This window comes from Gossypium arboreum, chromosome 9 (genome assembly GCF_025698485.1).
Source record: "Gossypium arboreum isolate Shixiya-1 chromosome 9, ASM2569848v2, whole genome shotgun sequence".
Taxonomy (NCBI): Eukaryota; Viridiplantae; Streptophyta; class Magnoliopsida; order Malvales; family Malvaceae; genus Gossypium; species Gossypium arboreum.
The window spans coordinates 52,559,777-52,585,911 of NC_069078.1; the positions used below are offsets into that span (position 1 = coordinate 52,559,777).

Genomic DNA, 26,135 nt, shown 5'->3' on the forward strand with positions numbered 1-26,135 from the left:
TAAAGTCGGGTCTTTTATTAGATTTCGAGTTCAGAGCGAATTTTTTTTAAAAGTCAAGATCAAATTAAAGTCGGGAAGATTGATCAAACTTCGGATCGGAATCGGAACCAAGACGAACAAAAAATTGCCTTGCCCCACCCTGCTTCTATCCCTATACTTATCCAAGGATTTTAGACTTTTAGGGTTTTTTTCTATTTTAACTTTTAAAATGTATTTTCATTAATCTTTGAAAGAATTTAAACGGTCGAATTTGAAAAATAATGTTGATTTTAAAAATATTTAGGGTTTGAGTTAATTTTAATATATTTAGGAAAATAAGTCTAACTTTTAATATATCAACTTTTTTGCTAGATGATTAAATGCTAGTGATTTTTCTTTGAGTCACAAGTTCAATTCTTCTACTCACATTTGAATATTTATTTAATGTTGTTTAGAGTTTTATTTTTAATTACTATTTTTAACACATTAGCTCATTTGGTTAAATGGTTAATTAATAGTTATTTTATCTTTGAGTTCTAGATTTGGTTTCTCTTCTAAGCACATTTTTATTTTTTATTTCATATTGTTTCAATTTTTATTTTTAATTAATATTTTAATTGATAAATATATTGTTTTCAAAGTTTTTGTTATTTTAATTCATCTTTTTATTAATGACTCTTTTATTTATAAAATTAAATAATTATTGTCAAATATCATTACTTTTTAGTAAATATAATTTTTATGTGTAATATTTATTTTTCAATCCATATCATTAATGTAGTGAATTTTAATATTATATATTTTTGTATGTATATTTAAAATATTTCACATATAAACATAATGATATTTGAAATAATTATTTAATTTTATAATATTAAAATCATCATACCCATAATATAGGTGGAGAAAATAAATATTTGACATATAAATATTACATATAAAAGAAAACATATCTAATTAGTTGATTTTTTAAAAATAAAATAAAATATATTTAACATAATGATAAATATTAATTTTATCAAAAATATATATTTTATTATATAATTGATAATAATTATTTAATTTTATAAATAAAAGAGTTATTAATTAAAAGATGAATAAAAATAAAAAAAACTTGAAAATAATATATTTATTAATTAAAATGTTAATTAAAAAAGCTTGAAACAATGAGATAAAAATGTGCTTAAAAGATAAATCAAATATAAAACTCAATGATAAAATCACTATTAATTAATTATTTAACCAAAAGAACAAACATGTTAAAGATAATAAAAATAAAAATGAAAATAAAGGTTGATACAAATGAAATAAAAATACAAATATGTATAAAAGAAGAATCAAACTCAGAATTTAAAAATAAAACTACTAACATTTAACTTTCTTATAAAAAATTTAAAAACGTGTTATGGAAGACGTGTTATCACTAAAATACTTTCTCTGTTTCTTTTTCAAAACATGTCTACATCCTAACAATTGACACTTTTTTCTTAAAAATGGCTTTTGTAACCAAATTTTGCCACTTTAAACTTATTTTTTCTTTGCAAAATTTTAATATAAATGTTTGAGTGTGGTTTTAAAACTGCATTTGTTTTTCAACTTTTAGTTAAACTTTGAAAAAGAAAATGTTAGAAAAGATTGGTTTTCTTAAGAAGGCAAAAAAAAAAAAATACTAAATTTGTTATCACACTAATTAAAAAAACATCACATCATCTCTTCAGAAAGTCGACTGGAAATTAATGAAATTAAATAAAAGGCATAATTAACTAAGTCATTATTTTGTAATTTTTTATAATTAGTTAAAAACACTTAAATATAATTAAATGACTTGCAATATAGTTCACCCTTTTTAACCCTTTCTGAAGTGAGAAAACAAATATTTGAAATATAACAAAATACATGCATTAATATGAAGAGTCCTAGAACTGGAAGCAGCTATGTGATAAAATCATAAATGTAACAAAATTTTATTCCAAATCCAAAGTTTTAGAGATTATTTGAAAACAGAAATTATGGAGTCCCTAAAAGGCTAGCTGCTATTGCCTAGCTGCCTAACATTCATAACTCAAACAAGGAAATAATTATGCAGGCAAATTAGTAACCTCGTCTCCTACTGCTTGCAAGATTACTCGCAAAATCATCTTCTTCGTTCTTTAATTCTTCGAGTAAATAGTTATACTTAGGATTATAAGCAACAACCAACTTCAAAAACTTTAAAGCTTCAGCCTTGCGCCCAAAGTCAAATAATGCACTGGAAAAAGACCCCAAGTCATGCATGAACCATGCAAGTATTCGTAAAGACATAGAAGTATGAAGAGATTGCGAGATTATTGACCTTTTAGATGAAAATATAAACTTAAAATCCAAACCTGGCAAGCAACAACAATCCATCAAAGTAATGAGCTTTGCTCTTTGGATCTTCTGGCTCTTTCAAACTTGCAATTGTTTCCAGGTGTGCAAGCCCTTCTGCCTTCTTCCCCTGTGAGATGCAAAAGAATGGAAATAAAATGGAGAGCGTTTATATGGCTCTTTCAATGAACTAAAGGCTTTTAAGCCTACCAACCAAATTCATAATTTAGTGGGAAAGCCAAGATTAGAAGTCTATAGAAGGAGAATAATTTAGACAGATATTTAATAACAAGGTTGATAGATATTAATGAATCCCAACTATAATGTTTCACCTGTTTCATATAGACAACACCGGCCCATTGAGACGATAGAATTAAAAGATCAACATTTTCAACCTCTGTTGGATGGCCAGCAAGAGACAGCTGCTCAGGTCTCAGAAGATCAGCTTTTGATTAGTTGAGAACCAAAGGATGTAGCTCTTAAAAACAGATTACAAGCAAATGTATTAATTCGTCTGAGTGCATCTCAGTTATTATTTTAGTCATCATAGATTCAAGCATTTAATTAAAAAGTCATCAATGATATACCAAAGTAAACAACAAGTAACCCACGACTTTACACCAAAGTAATAGTGAACAAAAGGAACTTCAATTATAAGGAACATCTGCTACCATTGTTTTAACTTTAACCCGACTGCTTAGAATTCAGCAATAGCTTATACCATTTTTTTTAAACAAAAGAAATAATATCAAACCTTTGAAATGGCACGCTCTAAATATTCAATTGCGTCCTCCATCAGCCCCTTCTGGATTAGAGTCTGCCCCATCACAACCATAGCCTTTACATATTCAGGATCTCTTTCAAGAGCTAATCTGTGAAGAAATGTTAATTGTATTATATGCACAATCCATTTGACTTATAGAAGGAAAAATAAAAAGGAAAAAGACAAATTACTAACTTTAGCAACAATACTGCTTGATCCTTTTCCTCTCGTGACAAGTGTTTGACTGAAAGCTGAAAACAATTTCAATACAATGGTGTCAGAATTTTTAACTGGCAGTTAAATCATGTTTCAAGATCTATGCCTAAGCACTTACTGCAAGCAATTCTTTAGGACTCAAATTTTGAACAGGAATTGTAGGTTGCATAGAGGTTGGCTCCACAGATGGTGCTCGTGCTGTGGGAGCATCCTTATCAGGTAAGCCAAGAATTGCACGAACAGCAGAGTGTTTGAGGGTTAATTGCTGCAAAATTGTTAAGACCATGGGGAAGGGTTAACACATTCAATAATTTTAGATCAATGTCTAAAGTTATCAAACTTCAGGATCCTTTAGATATGAATTTGAAAATTCATAACTGAAAGAGATAGAAAATCCAATTATAAAATCAAGTAATATTCAAGTATATTAAAAAACAGTATTTTAAGTAAAAGGTCAAAGGAACATTGAATAAAAATTAAAATGTGTATAGACAAAGATGGTCAAATGCATGTCTTTTGTCATGGATACCTTTGTGGGCAAGACAAGAAGTTAAAGGCGCCAAAGATGAAAAGAAGACAAATAACTTTCTTTAAGTTTGGGCTATTACAAATTAGAATAATTTATTTAGCAAATATTTTATTGCAATTAAAAGTCCATAATTTTAGTTTCCCTTAATTATAGTTCCTCATTGTAATGTTAATTTTGGCTTCTTATGCTACAAGAATAAAATTCTATGTAACCTCCATCTAAGGGGACAATTCTGAAAAATAAAATAAGAAAGAATTTGATTAAAGTTGTGAAGGCTTAAGACTCTCTCTTCCTAACAAGTCTAAGGTTAGGAGCTCTCTTTGTTGAGTTCTAAATATATGATCATAGGTTCTTCAGAAGATAGCAATCACAACAAGGGTAAGGCTTTATCAATCATAGCATGTTTTCCCATGAACTGCCCAATGACCCAGTCCATAACCCATGGACATTACAAATTGGCATCAAAACCAAACACCATAGGCAATTCCAATGCCGAGGGCTTTTTATAAGAGGCATAGAGAATTAATGAACTTCCAAACAAACTCTTTTTTTTTCTCCAAGGGTGCAATGTTAAGATAACTTTGTGAGCAAAACTAAAAGCCGAAGGCAATAAAGATGAAAAAAAGACATAACTTTAGTAATATTCTTGATTAAAATAATTTATTTAGCAAATATTTTATAGCAATTAGAAGTCCTTAATTTTAGTTTCCTTAATTATAGTTCTCATTCTTAAAATTAATTTCCCTATGTAACCTTTATTTAAACAGACAATTCTTAGTAATAAAACAAGACAGTTCCAAAATTAGGAAGGTTTAGAACTCTCTCTTCCCAATGAGTTTAAGGTTAAGAGCTCCCTTCAACAAGTTCCAAGGGCAGGAGCTCCTTTCAACAGGTTCCATATATCTTCAATCATATGTTCTTCACAAGATAGGAATCGTAACAAGGGTAAGGCTTTATCAATCAAAGCAAGTTTTCCCATGAATCACCCAGTTACTCGATCCATAACCTATGAACATAACAATTGGTATCAAAGCTAGGCATCATGAGTAATTTCAATGCCAAAGAAGAGCTACGGATTTTATTACAAGAAATGCAGAGAAATAATGAGCTTGCAGACAAACTGTTTTTTTCAAGAGTGGAGAAAAGTTATGGTTGCCTTTGTGGGCAACACAAGAAGTCAAAGGAAACAAATATAGAATAATATTCTCAATAGAATAATCTATTTAGCAAATATTTTATTGCAATTAAGGCCTTAATTTTAGCTTAATTATAGATTTGTGTTCTACAAGTTAATTATGTTTTCTTGTTCAATGAAGAATAAAAGCCAATGTAACCTGAACCACTATTTAAAGGGACAATTCTCATTAATAAAATAGGACAAAATTCCATTCGAATTACAAAAGGCTTAAGACTCTCTTCCAATCGAATTAATGATTAGAAGCTCCCTTCAATGAGTTCCAAGGTTAGGAGCTCTCTTCAAAGAGTTCTAAAGGTTAGGTTCTTCACAAGATAGGTTTCACAAGGATAAGGCTTTATCAATCTAAGTAGGTTTTCCCATGATCATCCAGTGACTTAATCCATAATCTGTACACATAAAAGTCTTTTGCTTTTTACTTTTTAAGAGAGCGCTTAGGTAGGAGATACACTAGAGGTATACATGAGAATCCTTAGCTACCACGGTAACTGCACCCCAGGAACATTGAGCAATCCAAATCCAATTCACAGGTCCCAAAACCACTATCCATTTATCAGACATCTAAAACTCATTAAAACAGGAAAAGCCAACATCCTAGCCTCAAGAATTTCTCACTACTGAGATGTAAACTTGATGTCTAAATACAAAAGGCAACTTTAATTAAAGCCCCTGCAACTTGAGCTTCTAATAAAGTTTCTAGAAGGAGGGTGAAGTTTGATCATGAAGGTTGGGATAAGGTGGTAATTTAAAAGGTCATAGTTAATGGATTATGGTACATGATATACAAAGAATTCTCTCTTTTTCTTATGAAAACTAATTAGAAAGATATGGAACAAAAATAATCAGTGAAAATTCTTATATTGGTGTAATCTAATCTTATTTCTATCAATTAACCAGAACAATGTGCAAATAAAATGCTATTCTTAAGGATATTTGGACATCCTGGTACAAATTTGAATAGAAAAGCTAATATCCACCATTGAGATGAAACATTACCAGAATTTTGTTTTGTTTTCACTTTTTCTAACAACTACAATAGAAATGCGTTTCACAGCTTCGTTTTTGTTTCACAAATAAAAAACAAAAGCAAAGTCTGCAAAATGGAAACTGTTGGAAGCACAAATTTGATGTTTCCAAAATTTTGGAAGGTTTTTTCTGTGCCATCACCACACAAGTAGAAAGAATTGCTAAAAAGTGTCAATTTTAAAGGAAAACTGCAACAATAACATTTATGCCCTTACCACTTTCTTCAATCAAGTTCCAGAACACTCAATGGACTACCAATGTCAAATACTTGTAATGGAAACATAATAATCAAATACAATTTCTGTTTCAAAATACTTTTAAAGAAAATCAGTAACAATTCCAAATGAACCCTAAAGTATTTATCACACTAAACGTTGAAAGCATCTTTAAAGATTAAGCACATAATAACAAATAAATTATACAATGAAAAGGCATAACTTGCTTCTAGATAAAACAAGTATATAAAATTGAAAAGCAGAACTAACCTGAATAACACTAAATGAACTATTGGTAACCCAGTAGACTAGACTTCCCTGCAAAATCAGGAAGAAAAATAGTAAATACGCTTGGATGCAGCCACAAGAACCAGGGTGGGAAGTATGAAACCTCAGCATCACAAATGATTGATGAAAAGAAAGTAACAAAATTTATACAAATGTATATAATTGCGTTTAGCCTTTAACTATTTAGAAGTAGAAAGGCATAATAATTTCATTAGTAAATTGAACCAACTAGAATCAATAGCAGTAGCATCCTGGGGTCGACTTTTTACTAGCTTCTAGAAATGAATTAGAAACAATGAATTACTCATTACAAGATATGAACACCAATATGTTTTTGTACCAATAAACCTTGCTACACTTTTGCTTACTGTCATTGGCCACAGGTAATTGTATGTGCCTTGAAACTTTGAACCCCAAAAAAAGCATCTTGCTCACACAATTTCTTGGAAGAAATTCAAAAATTAATTTCAGGTATCCTTTCACATGATTTTTTGGAACCACACAAAATCAGTAATGGAATGTGTTACGGTCCGGAGTTACGGATCGAGTCACCTGACAATTCGTAAGAAAATCTTTTAACTTAGTGGGTTTGCTTGACTTAATTTTATTATTGCCAATCAGCCTTTTAAATAGAGGTTATATAGGTTTACTTGTTTGAATAAAATACTTATAAGCTAAGGAAATTAAAATGACTCTAAATAAATAAAGACTCCTAATATCTCTCTAAAACTACTTTTAATTAAAGAAGATCTAATAAAAGTAAGTTAATATCTCTTTAAAAATAATAATTAATGTCTTCAATGCCAAGATAACAATTGATTTCTAACATTACTCCCCTCCTCGGAAAAGAGCTTGTCCACAAGGTGGAGATTGAATGGCTCATGCATATTTTTTGCCCGTTATTGCATGCAAGTATATTTCCGTTTTTCTACACTCCTCTTGATTCTGCACAGCACCATCAGGATCTTCTATCTCCAACCAAAATATTTTTTTATGTTAGTGCCTGAGAAAAAATGGCTCATCACTATTGTAACAAAGACACTCATCTCTTCATTCTGCCATCTCTACATCCATGAACTTTTTAACAAAAGGCCATGTCACACTATTTAGACTTGAACTTGCTGTCGACATCCCATCATGCCAAAGTTGCTTTTAGCAAAAGAAGAGGGAGCTGTGACTGCCATTTTAGCATCTTTAGTACTCAAGCTCGTCTAATGCCAGGGTTCACTTAGAATGCTTGTTCTTGCTAGTTGTTGCTTCTTTTCAAAGGCCCGTGCCAAATTCATTGCTTGAACAAGGTTTCGGGGATTTTGCATCTCCACATCAAGCCTAATTAAGTTTGTTAATCCTGCGAGAAAAAATATTAGTACCTGCCAACAACCCTAGAAGTTGACGTTCATATTCTCAATTGTTACAGTCTCTTTGTATACCGTGGCACTATTCCTGAATCAACTGTTAATGTTGTCCTATTCTCTTGCCAATTCGGTCAAATGCCAATTTGACTAACACTATTGTCTCCTCCGTCAGACCCCTTTTCCCTTTCACGATTCTAGTTGAAAGCCATGAATTCCTGTATTTGCAACGACAACTATTTTCAATAGCTTTCAACCATCCTAAACTCTACTTCTAGTTTTACAACAAATTCCTCTCTAATGTTGGACTCGTCCAAGGTGTCTAAATCTGATAACAAATTTTTGTGATCTTGAGTTACCAATCAAGTCACCAGATGATTTGTGAAAAAACCGTTTCTTAGCTGGGCTTTTCCCCTTGTTTTTATTTCTTCCACATAAATGCCCCATGGTGAATGTGTGGAACTCTTTAAAAGGAGTTCCTTACCTTAGACTCGTTAGGGCTTAAACCTCTTAAAATTGAATTAACTTGACTTAATTTTATTGCTTCCAATCAGTCTCTTCAATAGAGATTACATAGGTTTACTAGTTTGAATAAGACTTAATTTTATACGCTAATATCTCTCTAACAATTATAAGTAACATCGTCATTGGCAAGATAATAATTAACGTCTAACATAATAAAAGCATAAAAAAACTGGATGGAAGGGATGAATTTGATTGTTTGTAATTTTTATTTCAGATAACAATTTAATGAATGTGATTGGTAAAAATGGCAAACTACAGTCTAAACCAAAGCAAGCATTTTCTTTTCCATGGAGATAAAGAAAGATTAAAAGCTTTGTTTGCAGCCACACTTGTGTTACTTGAAAGCATGACGCATATAAAACCAACATGGGAACTTTTAAGAAACATGAAGAACTAGAGTGACATAAATCCAAGGAACGCAATTGCTCACACTTGCACTTCCAAAACAGCAAACCAGATGACACCCAAGAAGCTTAAATAATTCAACCAACATAAAGAGTGCTGATACAATCCATACTCCTTTAAGGACATATTCAAGGAGGTGAGGATTACGAGTCAAGGAGCAAGTTGTTGACCAAGGCCAGTTTGTCAGACTGCTGGGCCTACATGCTGAACTTATTATCTTTTAAGGATTCACTTTTGTTAGTTGCAAATAATACCATAGGATAGCCATTACATATATATATAAATCCTAGGATCTGTTCAGGATTTTTTGTAAAAGATTTGCTATTTGAAAAATCCTAGAATAGCTACATTGTGTTTAAGATTCTTGCACTCTATTGTCAATAAAAGATGCTTCATTTTTTTTCTCGAACTTCTATTCGTTATTACTTTCTCAACAGACATCATTTTGGTAATAGAGCTAGCCATCATGCCTCAATTGCAATTGTGCAGTGCAAGTGGTGACATTAGTATTACAATATTTACCCGAAGCTAGATAGCCCAGTGCAAAGCTAGACTACGTAAAGCACATGATGACATTAGTCCTGCAATGTTCGCTCAAGGCTAGAAAAATACTAGTGCAAAGGCAACTCACAATTCAGTCGATGACGCCAGTATTGTAGTGTTCAGTAGGGACTAGATCAGGTTAGTGCAATGCCAACCTAATGGGTGCATTAGTGCTAGAGAGTGTGCTGGACTGATATGTGCCCAGTTGCAAGGTATGGGACTTGGATCACACATAGGAAAGTATGAGATTCCCTCATGGGGTTTATAAGGACCTAGGCTCTCCAACCTCAACAACCAGCTTTCGGGGCATAATTCTCCAAAAGTCCATATCAATTGGTATCAAAGCCATTACAATCCAAAATGGTCTCCACTCGCTCATCCATTCCACCTGAGAAGATATGAGAAGATCTATCTCTAGACTTCATTATAGGATTTGTGATGTCATGATGAAAACTCTCAAAACTAACCTCTTAAAGGCACAAACTCAAATGCAGCAGCAAGTTGGTGCTCATTGGGGAGATGTTTCCAAGTTTGAGGCCCTTTTTTTCCTACGCATTCAACCATACCGACAATGTTCCTTGGTTAAATACAGGTATGAGAAGTTGCCACCTCGATTTTCTGGACCATACAAGATTGCCGTTGTGTTGAACCTATGACATATGAACTAGAGCTTCTTTAATCTTTCAAAGTCTATCCTATTTTCCATGTCTCAGTGCTTCCCCCAACTCATGGTCAGAAAGCTGCTACACCACCAACTTTTCTTCCTATCAATAAAGATTGGGAACTTGTTCCATCTCTTGCCAAAACTCTAGCACACCAATGGGGTAAAGAAGCTGGAGCTCTTTCAGATTTGCTTTTTCAAAGAGTTGACCATACCCTTGAAAAAGCAAGTTGGGAGAATTATGATCCTACTAGTCAATTTCCATCATTTCAACTTGTCAACAAGGCAACTTTTCGAGAGAGGAAGTACTGATACAAGCCCTCCTTTAAGGACTTATTCAAGGATGGGATGAAGATCACGTGTCAAAGAGCAGGCTGTTGACCAAGGCCATCTTCTCGAACTACTAGGTCTACAATGCTGAACTTCCAATCATTTAGTGATTTACTTTTGTTAGCTGCAAATGTAGTCTAGGATGTTGTTTTGTCTCTTAAGCGATAATTTTGCTAGGTGCAAATAATACTCTAGGATAGTCATTATATAAATATATATCCTAGGATCTATTATGGATTTTGTGTAAAAGATTTGCTATTTGAAATTCCAATGGAGACTTGTCCACTCAAAAGGAACTATTTTATTGGCTATGTTGTGTTTAGGATTCTTGCACACTATTATTGATATAGGCTGCTTTATTTTCTTTACCAAACCTCTACTCATTATTACTTTTCCAACACCTATCAAGTGCACTGTACCTTATTTGCTTCAAACACCCATATAGAGCTACTAAAGTGAGTTAATTAGCAAAAAGTTCAACAATGACCATATATAGTTATCATAACAAATAACCAGTTGTATCTATCAGATTGGCACATATCTCGGCCTTCACAATTTTAAACTAATTCTAACAAATCAAAATAATGATCTATGTGTACTTAGTCGATCTTGAAATTGGTATGATTTCATACACAACTATAGCTAGTAGAGCATTGAGTGCAAAGAAATGCTTTCATTAGTTAGGATAAATTTTAAATCCCAGCACCCAAGCATGTAAGGCTCAATGGCTGGCATAGGATTACTTGGTTCCCTTGGTTAAAAAGTAAAGTTCAATCGCCCATGTCCCCACTCTCCCCGAAAGAAAAAAGATCCCACCACAAATACGTTAAGTGTATCAAGATGTCTGAGGATTAATTAGCTATTTCACAGGAAATACCACCAAAGGGAGGATATGCTAAACCAAAATCAAGGAATTTCTGTATTTCACCTTTCAACTAACCATATACAACAACATTGGTATTCTTTAAGGGTCTATTTTTGGTAAATTGGCAATGAAGTTTTCAACTCCACGAGTAAGTTATAAAAACTAAATCCGTTTTAAAAAATATAAAAATTTTACTATATATTAAAGGGTACATGTGACCTTTCTATCTCTACTTGTGGAATCAGAAAACTCAACCAACAATATATGAGATAATTTAAGAATTAATTACATAAAAAGGCTCCTTCCAAACTATGGTTTGGTTCAAATAAGCACTTCCAAATGAGATAATGTCCTAAATGAAACGAACTTTTTAGAAACCAACACAATTCTACTATTACAAATATTAGCAGCAATGAAAGATCCTGAGCTATTTTAGGTGGCAATAGTAGAATAACTTTCATCAACTAACTCAATATAGTATGTAAAAAGTTCTACACTTCTACTCAATCAAATCAATTTGACATACAACATAAAAGAAGGATATATATTCTATAGTTACCTGGGGAATCAACAAACTGATACCAAAAAGAGGCAATGTTAGAATATCCAAATAAAACTTGAAAACCTGTAAAATAAACATGGCAACAAATTTTTGTTGAGTGAAAATTCCAAACAACAAGAACAAGTTATGCGTGATTTATTGAATAAGTTGACATGAAAAATGTTCTAGCCCTCCAAAAGATGGAGGAGGAGCCAATGCTAGCATTATGCACAATTTTCATCTTACTCACTTTTGTCAAGAATGAATCAACTTTCCCAACTGAAGATGTAGCAAAAGAAATCTGAAAAAAATAATTAATCATGTTAGTCAATATTATAGTTTTGTTTTCTATTTGTATTCAATCATTTATATTGCAATATAGATCTATAAGGTAATAAGGAATACATGTAGTGCTTGGTTGTATTTTGAAAGCAATAAAATTTTTAATCCGACATTTTAAAATGCCACAACTTCAAAAGGAACTGTTTGGTTAAACTTCAGAATTTCCAAGTATTTATTGGAAGTACTAAAATACTGATTTACACATCAAATTGTGCATCTTAGTCCAAGACCCAAATATCAATCATAATATTCCTCATCATAATTATGCTAACATAAAAGTTGAAAATTGTCAAGTTCCCAAGGTTCGGAGCATTTATTTATTGGAATATAATTATTAATCATTGGTATGGATTTTAACATAATCTACATATCTACATATAAAACATAAATTTCTTCAGGTTGTACCTCATCTAAGATGAACTTGTGATGTTTTGAAGCCAGTCAAACAAGTTTATGTTTTAAGGGGAGAAATCAAAGCTTAGATCTTTAAGACTTAAAATAGAAAAAAGAAGAAATGAAATTTATTACAAGCCAATCTAGTAGCTTCAAGAGACTTATAATCATGATGCAAAGATCTCACAAGGGCAGGCTAATCAAAGCTTGCTGGGAATTATAAGGGATGGAGCAACTTTCTCGAGGAGTAATGTTTGTCATGACTTCATTAATCATCATTACGCAATAACACTTTTAACAAGAAGAGTTCATGCCTTGGACCTTCATCAATCATTATTATGCAATAACACTTTTAGTAGTAGAAATTCATACCTTGGACCTTAATATTTATACATAGGGACAAAATGGTCATTTTTGTTGCTTTAATTTCATTTCAAAATCTTCTAGGACTTTCAGTTTATTTGTTTGGAGTTAAGGTTTGCGTGGTTGGTTTCACATTAAGCATCCTATTACAAGAACCAATTGAAAATAGGTAAAAAGCTCTAGAAGTGTAACTCGACATAGGTAAAAAGCATCCTACAAGTGGCTAACCTCCTATGGGGTGACAAAAAAAACATGATTATCTTCTAATATCATGTTAAGCATCCAACACAGAACCAACTAGCGACAAATGGAAAGATTCAACTTCATTACAAGGCCACAAAAGGTCCAAGATTTAACATGTGGGATAAAACCATTAACAATGTTTGTAAATATTTTTAGATATAATTTCATATTTGGACTTTTGAGTAATGAAATTACAAGTACTTGTTTAGTGGAAAATGAATGCCTACAATGCTAAGCTTTTCTTTGTGTCTTTATCCCTCCTCAACTTATTAAGCTCTACTACAACTAAACTAGTTGCCATAGAATAAGACACCACCCATAACTTGCTTTTTCCAAATATGTTTACTTAAAAATCTCTATAAATCCTTCCCCTCAACCACAGGTCCAACTCCTCAACTTTTACAATTTCAAATGGGCATTTTAGTTAACGGTTGGACAAGTAATAGCCTAAACAACTTTGAAATACTTGGTTTGAAACTTACCACATCATTAATAAAAACTTAACAAATGTGAGCTGAAGTCTTTTTCCTCTCTTAAACTTTTGGTTCACAAAAACTCTCAAATATACATTTGAAACTTAAAAGTCATCTTTCATACCTCATAAACTAGCTTGGGGTTGAACAATATGAGGACCACTAAGTCAGATGTTACCAAAGGAGGTTTTGGTTTTGTTTTGGTGGTTGTCATGGCCTCCTAAAATTGCAACGTAAAATTGCTCTTTTTATAACTTCTTGACTTCTTTCCTCATTCTATATTTGGTATGATTGAGTTGGCATAACTTATGAGCTTATTATAGCAACAGAATAATTCTTAGGAGTATCATTCATGAAGAAAATACTTACTTGGAAGAAAAAAAAGGAAAATAAAAATAATATGAACTAAGGAAGAAGCAGTAGCAGATTTAGTTCAATGGCAGAAGAAATTGCCATTTGTAAACTATAAATGATTACTAATTTGTTGGCATGGCATGCAAAAAACGTAGATTTTAAACTTATGGAAGTGTTTTTATAGAGGTGAATCTTGATCAAGGGTGAAGCCAAAAAATATTTCTGAGTGACCAGAATTAAATTTTTTCCATTTTAATAGCCTATATGTTTATAACTTCTTAAAGCACTAAATCAAAATTTTCATTTTTGGGAGGGGCCAAAGTGCAATTTTACCTATACTAACTTAAACTTTATAAATTGTGAAAGGCTAAAAGTCAAAATTTCTTATTTTAGGAAGGCCAGGGCCCTTGCCAGCCCCTGGCGTCACCCCTACTCTCGATATAAGGAGAGGATGTACCCAAATGGTTGGATTTGATAACCACCATCCTTAGGGGTATACAGAAAACCGGATAACCGAATAAACCAAATTGAATCGAACTGAATTGATCAAAAAAATTGATTTAATCGATTTTTCAATTAATTCGGTATAGTTAGTGGGCTTCGGCAGTTTATTTGGTCAGTTTTCAGTTTTGAATTTTCAAACCAAAGAAACTAATTAATCTTTAAATTAATAAACCTTAAAGCCATACCTATATCCAAGCCCTAATAATCAAACACCAAATAAACTATATTCAATACAAAAACCAACCTAACTACATTCAAATATAAATCCAGTTACCCAAATAATTAAATACCTAAATAACCCAATCCAAAAATTAAAATTAAAATCTACAAATTACAATTAAATTAATATATAAAATTATTTAATAGATAAAAGTTATATGGTATAAAATAAAACTTATGTCTGTTGTATGTAGTACAACTTACATAGAAGTAATAACGTGGAAAGAACAGTTGAAATTAAATATGTAAAGTTCTATGTTATTTCAACAGTATTATTTTATATAAATTTTATTACATAAAACGAATATGAGATTAAATATATACCAAAAGAATATGAGATATTAAATTACTTATACAAATATATTACTGTACTATTTTATTTTATTTTATTTTATAATTTTAGGGTAATTATTTGATACTAGAGCTTTTAGACTCCACAAGCAGGTTGAGGGTATGACAAGTGTCACATTTATTTATATAAATTAATTTCTTTATTCTTACTACATCTTATAATACACTTGTCAAACCTCAGCCTACTTGTGGAGTCTAAAAACTCTACTGCCAGTGTATCAAATAATTTTTCATAATTTTATTACTTATATAAATCTATTAATATACGATTTGATTTTATAATTTTATTTTATTTTATTTGTTAATTAAAAATATAATAATATAAAGAAGTTTTTGGTTAGACTCAAATAAAATTCTAAATTTTATTTAAAAGGTAACTTTTTCTTTTGTTTTATAAATAATAAATCTTAAAAAGTAAAAAATATATATTAAAAATCAACTAAACCCAACAGTAGAATTTTGGTTTGGTTTATTCGAGTTTGATGGGTTAGTCGGATTATTCAGTGATATAAAAAATTCGAATAAACTAAACCGACCAAACGCACACCCTTAACCATCCTCCCTAGTTTATGTACTTAGCAAAGATGGGCTGAATATTAATAAAAATCTCGTTACAACCAATAAGAAGGTGGCTTTATATTCAACAATTAATAGGCCTATAGTGTCAACAAGAGACATCTGTAACTTCCAATTCTAGGCCACTTTCAACATCATATCATATTTGAATCCCACCTAATTAGTTTAAAGGAAAACCCTAATTCCATGGCATGAACATTTAAATCCCTAGTTTTCTAACCTTAATCCACCCCAAATACATGGGCAAACTCTCAGATCTGTACCTTGGTTTAGTATCAACAAAAATCATACAATATTCTTCAATAATGATGACAAACATCAAAATTGGATTCCAAGCTTAAAATTCTTTACCAAACATCACAAAAACATATGATGCTGATATTCCTAAAAGATGAAGTTAAATCACTTACCACTACAATCAAGACTTTTAAATATTTACATGGTACTGATGAAACATTCATGAGTGAGGTAAAGATAACTTTTGAGCTATTCAATAGGGGGTGAGCAATATTCAGGTACAACAAAACTAAACAAATTAATTGATTAAATTTGGTTAAAACAATAGTAACTAAATTTTATGACATTAAGAATCAAGATGTCTATTTAAGAATCCAACAGATACGCTCACATCTAGGTTATGCAAGGTACAAATTGTTAAAACCAAAGGTAACAAACTAATAACAAATGTTAAAATAATTGCATATAAGCATGTTTGGTTGGACGTAATTTCTATCCACTTCTCCCTTATTCAGTGTTCAACGGAAATCAAGTGGTTTGGTCAGAAGATTGGTCCTTGCATGGAATGGCCATTCCTTCTAATTCCTTCCCATCCTATAACAGCCAATCTTTGGGACCTTGCAACTAGCAAAGCAACCAAAATTTTTTTTTTATCATTTTTCCATTATAAAAATATTGAATGTCTTTATTTTGCATAAGAACTAAAGTTTGAAAAAATAAAAAGGGAAAATAAAAAAAATTAAATTTGGAAATTTTTAAAATTTAAAAAAGAAAAAAAAAGAAAAAGGATCTAGAAAAGAGGGGTGAGGAGATGAGAGCCGGCACAAATGCTAAGTCGCCAGCCTAAAGTGAGACAAAACTTCTAAGCAAGCAATACAATCAAAACAAAAAAGCAAAACAAACAAGTGGGAACAAAAAAAGGAGATCTCCTTTCTCCTAGGTTTCAGCTTAGACTGTGTACATGGGGCTTTGTAGCTCCAAATATTAACGCAGAAGAGGAAACAAAGAAGACAAATATATCAAAAGCTTGAGACCCATCCATTCATACATACATTAAACTGTGAAATTGGTTAATGAAAGGCTTATTCTTGGTTGACAAGTTAAATAAAAGGAAACTCAAGAGCCTAAAACATAATTAGATTTTTTTTAATTTTTTCCTTCAATATGTTTAATAAGCCCAAAGCCTTTCTTAGTTCTCACTTAGAATAACCAAAGACCCAATAGAATAGGAGCACCATTTTTAATTTTCAATCAACAATTGGTAAAAATTCTTAGTTTTTTCACCACCACCAGCATTGGCTATTTGGTGCACTTTTTTGCTTTCATCTAAAGAATGGAATATGTAGCCCCAAGTTTGGCCAATTTAAGGCTTTAACTCTTATCAAACCTGACCCATATTATCCTTGTAACAAATGGCCAAAATGCCAAGTACTGTTATTTATTTTATAACGATATAAAAGATTCAAAGTCTAACACAATGACATTAGGATCTGACCTAGGGTGTGTTATGCACATTGAAAGAAAGTATCAAAATGTTGGCCAAGTAAGATAAATAATACTTGGTTGTATTACATGGCCATTAAAGTAACAAAAACATTATTGTTTAAATTGCATAAAAAATCATCCAAACCATTGGTGGGTCATGAAGCTAGTGAACCAACAGAATTCAATAGCAAACCAGCTAAGTTCAACCAGATAGCTTGTTCTAAAGTATTCACATAGAGGAGTTGGTACAACAATACAACATTCAATGGGGGGCAAAGTAACCAAAGGATGACATCAAAAATTGTTTGTTAACCTTTACCAACTATCTTAACTTGATAGCACCCCAATACTTATATACCACATGCAATGTTCAGTAATACAACTAAACACTAGAATAAATAGAATTTTAATAGTTAATTGTTTTGTTAAATAGTAACCAAACAAAATTGGTAAAGATTTAACAAGATGTGTTAAGCATCCAACCTCGGAGTTAGCAAAATGTGTGAAACGTCTAACTTAAGTGCTAACAAGATGGGTTAAGCATTCAACCTAAAACCAATTCATAATAGGTGGAGGGTGTTGGATCTGGTGTCCTAAGTGTATCCTTTTCATCTAAGTACACTTATAATTTTTCAAACGAATTGATTAATAAAATTATTTATTAATTACATTAATACTTTGTATATATAAAGAGCCGAAAGCCTAAGTTCGAATATATAAAGAGCCAAAAGCTGGTGCATTAGGCGTACAACTTCTTAAGTACATAGCATCATTCATAACAGTGAAATTCATATCATCTCATTCGCATTATATAGTTGATAAAAAATAAACATGGTCACCAATCATTCATAGTAATTGACTTTTCATAAAAAAAGATTAATAGTTATCACAAAACAAAATAAGATCATATTGGGAAAATCAAGTAAATATGTTCAATCTATCCCTCTACTAGCTCATTGAAATAAAAAATGAATTGTGTGTTAAATCAAAATAGACAGAATGAATAAAAATGGAGAAATGAAAACATTAAGAAAATAATTATGGTTTCTACAAAATGAAAATGAAATTGAGAAAATAGAATCATTTAAAATGAATGTGATTTTTAAAAATAGAAATGAAAATTAAAATTAAAAATGAATTCATTTACAAATGAACAAGGATTTCTCAAAAATGATCATAAGAATTAGTTTATATTTTTAAGTTATTTTAAAACCGAAAATGAAAATAAACCATACGATTATAGTGAACAAATTGAATGATTAAATATTAAATATATTTTCTCAAAAATTTTATCAATCATAAAATCGTTATAATTTGATCGGAGGTAAAATTGAAATGAGAATTATTTAATGTTAAAGTTTATTTTTGCAAATAGAAAAACAGAACTGGATTGAATCAGATTACAAAATACTAAGTCAAAAAGTCCGATAAGTACTCGTAATTGGAAAGTGGCCCAAAAGTCTCTGTACTTCTACTTTAAGAAGAACGCTTTCCTACTTCAAGAAGGAGAACGTTTTCTAGTTGAAATAAACTTTTTTAGTTCAACAAGCGCTCTATCTTATCTTCCTATAAATAAATGGCATCGATAGGGTTATTCACAAAACTTTAACATATTGTTACTTTATCGAAAAATGGAGACAATTTATTGTCAATTGTTGAAAGAAAATACAACTTCTAGATAAAATTCAAACTTACCCTTTAAGAGATATTTTCTTGGGAAAATTCTAGAATATAAAGAAATAAGATATTATCTCGAAAACTACATATTCTAGATAAATATTCTAACTATTAGATATTTGTAAAATTAATGGCAAGTATGTTGACATGTATCAACAATCCAACGACCACTAAACTCTATAAATAGGGGTGAGAGCTTTCATTCTTGTGATGATGTAAGAGAGAGCCATAAGCAAAAGAGTGTGAGAAGTAAAGGCAAAGAAGGGAAGTGAGGTAAGTGTGTCATATTGTAATTATATTGTGTATTAATAAAAATATTATCTTCTCTTGTAATTGTGAGTCTCGATTAAGTTTTAAGTTTCTAAATACTTAGTGCACTTGGGTTAGTTTTAATATATAATCGACTTTGCCGCCTGAATGATATATGGTCGACTCTGCCGCCTGAATATTATAGTGCACTAAGAAGTTAAAAAGTAAAAGATTAACTACCTTCAGAGAGTTGGTGTAGTATTAATTGTAAATCCTAGGTTCTCTATAGTGTAGTGAGTGTGTTGGACTCGTCAAATTTCTAACATTAATTATTAAATATATTTTCCGAAATAACAATTCTGTCGATTTTTATTTTAGAAGAAAATTTTCGTTTTCATCCAAAAGAAAAAAATTTATTTTTAGTTTCTGTAATTGATTTGATTTGATCGAGCCCACACCTGAAGCAATTTGTGGTATGAGAATAGCGAAAAAGATCGTTTGGTTGAAAACCGAGAATGACAAGGAACTGTCTATCGAAAAACACAAGTAGGATTTCGGTTTAAGATTTATTGCTATAAATATCACAAACTGATTTGGTTTTTAAAATTTTTATTTTTCGTTATGCAAGATAATCATTTTCAAAACTAGATTTTTTCAAATAGAGGCCCAATTTAATATAAGTCCATAAGAAACCTAATACTTATAGATGTGGGATAACACCACTTAACCCTCCCCTTCACGTGTAACTCATAGTGCCTACATACAAACAACCTAACATAGAGTTAGGTAGAAAGAACATCATAAAAAAAGATGGGACCTGATATCAAACTAAGCATCCAACCTCAAACCAATTGGTATGGTTGTAAGAGTCTGACTTTTAACATAATTCTACAAAAAACCTAGTAATTTACAGATGTAGGATCAGACCACTTAACAAGATGTAACAGAGATAATGAAGATTAAAGTACCTGAACATTGAGATAGTGCAAACCAGCAATCAAGAATGGAAAGATGAAGCCCGAAACATCGTGAGGAAGTTCAGTTAAATTCTTGAACCATAATGCACCACCCTGGAATTAAGCATGTCAGAGTTTAAACTTCTGAGCAACTCAATGCAGTTATTAAAAAAAATAAAAGATTGTAGAATGGGAGAAGCAGTTTGAAAGTACAACTATGGTCAAACATTCAACACCCTAGCATATATTTCACGTGTATTAGATAAACTCAAATCTCAAGTTCAATCAAAGCACCAATGTAGCAACATAAACAAATGATTAAAGCTTTCTTTTGTTGTTTAAAGGTCTCTAGTCAATTTATAGAAATATATTTCTAGAACCAAATAAGTAAAAATACTAGGTTCATCTAAAACAAATCTTGACAGAGACAAAGCCCAAGCGAATGTCAATACAACAAACAAGGAAAGTTACAATTAAAATACAAATATGCGATTCAAGCACCAACTTGATAAATGCAAAAAATATTGAAATCATTGGAAAAGAAATAACAAATGACAGCATGAACTGTGTGCGGTTGTGGTTGCAATTATTGAAAAATACAAAGAGCTGCAATTTAAAAATACAACAATCTAAAATGCATGTAATCCAAGAATTAATATTTAAAATAAAAAGTACACTTTTGTTAAAAAACAATGCCCAAATGAAAATAATTACAATTCAAGCAAACGTCAAAATTATTTTAAAGCAAACAATCTTCACACTTCTGCAAGCATTATCATGTATGACTAATATAGAAACAATGGCAAACTCTTCATTAGATAGTCAAACGACTACCAGAAGTTCTAAAATATGATTTCTACGTATTTATTTGTCCAACTAAACTTGATTTACATAATTTTATCTCCAACAATACAACCACATATTTAACAAAAGCATATTGACAAAAGAGAAGAAATACAAAGCCAAAATCATTTTAATTCATATACAACTCTTCTTTTTCATTGCTTAAGCATACTACTTTTCAAAAGAGAAAACTAACTGGACAATATGTTTAGATTATCTTCCTTGACTTGTCTACTAACAACTCATTAACACTTTAGATACTATACCAGGCACTACTGTTATAAATTAAAAGTGTCACTGAATATTTATCCAGCATGGATAATTGTCAACTGTGAAGCAATACATGTAGGAGATTGTCATTTCCAGGGACAGAGCAATAAGAAGGATGGTTGACAAGTGTTATACATAAATTTCTAAGTACTCAACTTTTTACCTCAAAAATTGACAATTCAATGAACCTTCAAAAATTAGCAATTACAAAGAATGTTTAGCTCATGTCATATGTTATGTTTTCAAATTATTGCAGTACTATAACTTACAGTACAAATAAACACCCAAGCCAATGCCTTACACTATCAAACCCAGGATAATTATCCAATGACATTCGGCGAATGCTAGTCACCCACAAGAAAAGGCATGGGACCTGACAAATAAAAGGGTATAGCAAGTGAGATAATTGACATCTTATCAGAGCCATGCAAAACCTTGTTTTAGAGTTTATGCAAAGAAAGACGAGGATAGAAAGAGAGAGAGATTATTTTAGTAAGAGTTCTATTAGTATGAATAGTAAAAAATCATCCAGTATTGTTTAATTTCAACTTATCCAATTACAATATCCCAAGTCATGAAACTATTTATCCCCAAAATATCAATTTTTTATCAATGTAATTTTGAGCTCTTCATTTTTTTCACTATCAAAAGATTAGATGATTTTCTATTCATTTTCGAACCCAAAATAAGGATTGACTTAAATACAAAGTACACGCCTATAATATACCGATCTTTAACATCCTTGCTTGACAAGCAGCAAGGCGACACTCCTCATTTGCAAGGGTTTGTTCTTGAGACATGCGTCAAAAGTACTGTTGATAAATTTATTTCATACAATTCAGGCACATAATTGCTAGGTCCAACACTCTTAATCCATGTTTGTAACTTAATTCCAAAGGTTTCCTACAATCTGTGAACATCCTTTTCATTTTGGCTTTTATTCTGCCTATATGTATCTTGCATTCAAATATGTATAGTACTAACAAAACAAGATGCTTTGCTTAAAATTTAAAATATTATGCATGTCATACATGCGAGGCGTCAAATAGGAAAAGAACTTCAATCCAAAAAAAGAAAATGATTCTTAGAGAAGGGAGAATTACTTGAGTTAAGAAGGAAGCAAAGAACCAAAAATATGAGGGGCATCCATTTGCCTTTCTTTCCTTCTCAAAATGTATAAAATGGTCTTTATAACTACTTCCTGACATAGGTGGTGGCAATGGAGAAGGCACTATGAGAAATACATCAGTGTCAAAAAAATTAACCACAAAGTTAAACATTCAAACAACAAGAAAAGAAAAAGGACTTGTTTGCATAAATTCCACAGAATGGATAAAGATCAGTTTCCCTACAATTTTCTTGTCAGAAAATTCAAATATGGACATTTAAGCAAACTGAATATGAATGCACACTGGAGTCAGTATCTGCATATTTTCTGAAATAACAATGCACAAATGATGTCTTACAAAGGAATGAATCAGCAAAGATAAAAGCCAGATGTAATAGTTGCTAGTACCCAATGTAGGAAAGATTGGTTCAGTAAACATGTAAAATTTTCTTTAATTTTATTGTTGTTATGCATGATATCCTTATGGCACCATGTCTGTTGTCAAGTACTCAAATATTGAGAAGTAAAAGAATTTGATATTATTTCCTTTCTTACTAGTAAAGGTACATCTGATGAAAACAGTTTAAAAAATATATATTAAAGAGTACTTCAATTAGTGGACATCTTTTTATGTCTATCGCATAACAGAAAAGCACACCTATCTGACCTAAGCACACCAAGCCTGTGCTTGATCAAATGAATTTGGCCTAAAGGGGTCTGAGGCACTTTTGCTGTCTGATGCTAAGGTGCAATGCCTAGTTGCACGCCTTGACAACACCAAATCAAAGGCTGAAAAAAAAAAAAGACACGTAAAACTGTAGTGGACAATACTTCTAAGCAATCGCTCAAATGTTGTTAATACTTTCCGTTCCAATCCAAACTTCCATTATGATTATGATCCATGAACAAAACTACAATTATATGCATACCCTAGTTTCTTTTATTATTGTCTACAAATTTGATTACAGAGTCGCAAAAATCTATCAGTTAAAATGATAAGTTTAACTCAATTCGGTTGTCAAAGGTAAATATATATTTATATGTGTGAAAATATGGTTAAATAATGGAAGTAACTGCTTTACTGCTAGGACTGTAACCAAGCAAAATTGTGCCAATATCGTGCCAGACTCAAGGCCAACTCGATACAAAAGGGGAAAACAACAAAGATTGGGTTAAAATATAACTGAGCCACAGAAGCTCAACTCGCATAGGCCTGATTATCATTAAGTCAAATCAAGAGCTCTAAACTTGAATTAGCTTCAAGCTTGGCTGAACTTAAACTCAAACTAAATAAAACGTAAAAATATAAAAATAAAATTATATTTTACTAAATATGCGTATAAAACTAGAAGATATTGAGAAGCAGTAGCTAAACTTGAATAGGCCTGATTATCATTAAGTCAAATCAAGAGCTCAAACTTGACTTAGCCTTGAGCTTGAGCTGAACTTAAACTCAAATCAAATAAATTTTATAAATATAAAAACAATTTTTATATTTTACTAAGTATGTGTATAATATTAGAAGATGTTGAAGGAAAAGTATAAACCATATCTAACTCACAACACAAGCCACTCGGGCCAATACAAAAATACCAGACCTCGGCTAGATTAATTACTCGAGCAATGCAAGATCAGCATACATAAAGCCGAACCCTACTATCTTGAGTTTTTGACTAATTCATACTCCAAGCAAGCGATGTTATGATTTTAAATAAGGATAAAAGAAACATACATTTAGGAGCTAACTCTCCAATCTTTTTCAGCTTTTGAAGATGAATAACTACTACGGGAAACAATGCAAATCTCATAGCCATGGTGGAAGTTACAATAGTTATCCACCTGCAAAAGTGATTTCGAATTTCTTTTACTTCAAATACAAAATTTCCATTTTCCTTCTTATTCTGGGCAAGAGAGAAGAAATTGACCTACCAAGGGAAGCCAGTGAGATTATGGTAACCATCAAGCAATGATACGATTGCACGAACCGGAAGGATAGATTCTTCAACATTGTTGGACGAAGTGAAAAAGGACCGAGTGGCGGGGTAAGGGATTGGGGAGACGCGCGCCGGAAGGTTGGGGTGTGATCGAGATGCAGGGCACAAAGGGAGATGAGTGACATGCGGCAGATAAAAAGTGGAGAGAGGAATAGAACGACGGAGGTGGGTAAGAAAGATCTTGGAATTCGCCATTGCCCAAAGTGGAAGAAACACCTAAACCCTGCAAAGGTTTTTTTCTTTTTTAAACTCCGGTTAAATCCCTTTATCTCAGATTAAATATATGAACTTGTTAACTTTTTTTCCGTGAAGTTGTCTTGATTTTGATACTTTTATCTCAGATTGAATATTTATTGTATTTTTGCTACATTAATATTCAATGTTAATTTGGTTTATAAGTAAAGGAGTTCATTATTCGAGTGAAGCTTAACTGTGATATTAATTATTTTATATTTATCAAATTTGATTTGATTCGAAATTTACTTTTAAATTTTGTTTAAATTTAAAAAATTTTATAATCATATTAATATTAGTTTGTTCAAACAATGTTTAAGCTCAAGTTCAATCTATATTTTAAATAAATCTACTTTTATTTTGTTTAAACTCATTTTTAGGCCTAATAAATTTATCTAAATACTCTCAAATTTTAAACAGATCTTCGAATTTGACAGATAACCCATAAACAATTGTATTTATAACCTCTGGATTAATTTTTTTAAATACTAGGATTAACTGCCTTCAAAATGCAACTTAAAGTAAATTAAAAAACTTGCTAGTCATCCAAGACATAACTGCATGAAGTTGTTCTAATCTTTCCACGAGTTAAGTAATAAAAAGCTTTTTTTAATAAAAAAAACTAAACTATTTTTTAATTTAAAAAAAACGTTAACTTTTTGAATCTATTAACTTTTATCAAAGAGATGCTGCAGTAAATGGTGCAGAGGGTCAACACAAGGTATAAAAATTTATATTTTTATGTACCAAACACAATTTATGTTTAGTGTTTGTTTAAATGTCTCAATGAATTTAAGCATATTATATTCCTGAGTACAATTTTTTCTCTCTAATCTTGGTTATATGCTCAATTGCTTTCTCTAATATCAAGTGTTCATGGTATGGACTACAACTCAAAAATAAAAAGGTTTCATACAGCTCAAGCTCACATTCACTCTTCTCTGTTTTTTTTCTTCTAGTACGATTGAGTCGAAAATACCAACAATTTTGCTGAACTTGCCAAATAACTAGAACTAATGAACTTGCTGCAATACATCTTCGATAAAATAAAAAAATTAAAAAAAAAACAGATTCAAAAGGTTGAGTTTTTTATTAAAAAAAAAAACTTTCCATTACTTAATGCATGGAAAGATTAGCAGATCCTCATCTATTTTGGCGCTGCAACTCATCATTTTTAATGATTTTTCGCGATAATTTAATTTGGTCTAAGTCGTAAATGTCTTAGATGACTGACGACAAGTTATTTAATTGATGTTAAGTGTGCAAGTTAATCCTGGCCTTTTCAAACTAACAATTCAGGTGTCATAGTCCAATTTAACATTGGATATTAATGGAGGAAACTATAATGTAGGGAAGCTATTGGAGATTGTTTTCACATGCTTAGATTTTTTTATACAAATTAAATCTTATTAATCTCACACTGGGCTGAGTTTTTAAGGGGATAAATCTAAAGCTTATCGTACTTTTAAGAGGCTACTTACTTGA

General features: G+C 31.2%; 1 protein-coding gene across 1 annotated transcript; it reads right to left on the reverse strand.

Annotated features, from left to right (window-relative positions):
- Positions 1-1,855: 1,855 nt before the first annotated feature.
- On the reverse strand, positions 1,856-24,773 carry LOC108456782 (ALBINO3-like protein 3, mitochondrial). The gene is made up of 14 exons (XM_017755445.2): positions 24,352-24,773; positions 24,155-24,261; positions 22,418-22,545; positions 21,616-21,687; positions 20,214-20,315; positions 12,030-12,080; positions 11,798-11,863; positions 6,540-6,587; positions 3,423-3,569; positions 3,284-3,339; positions 3,080-3,197; positions 2,658-2,747; positions 2,346-2,455; positions 1,856-2,227 (listed from the first exon to the last, which is right to left on the reverse strand). The coding sequence occupies exons 1-14, from the start codon at positions 24,609-24,611 to the stop codon at positions 2,071-2,073; spliced, it is 1,512 nt and encodes a 503-aa protein (XP_017610934.1). The 5' UTR covers positions 24,612-24,773; the 3' UTR covers positions 1,856-2,070.
- Between the last annotated feature and the right edge of the window lie 1,362 nt (positions 24,774-26,135).

Excerpts from the sequence above, each read along its gene's own strand:
- LOC108456782 (XM_017755445.2), bottom strand. The coding sequence starts at position 24,611 with ATGGCGAATTCCAAGATCTTTCTTACCCACCTCCGTCGTTCTATTCCT. Across the intron at positions 22,546-24,154 it reads TGGAGAGTTAGCTCCTAAAT|TGCCTTCTCCATTGCCACCA; the intron begins GTATGTTTCTTT and ends TATTTCTCATAG. Across the intron at positions 2,748-3,079 it reads TAGAGCGTGCCATTTCAAAG|CTGTCTCTTGCTGGCCATCC; the intron begins GTTTGATATTAT and ends AGACCTGAGCAG.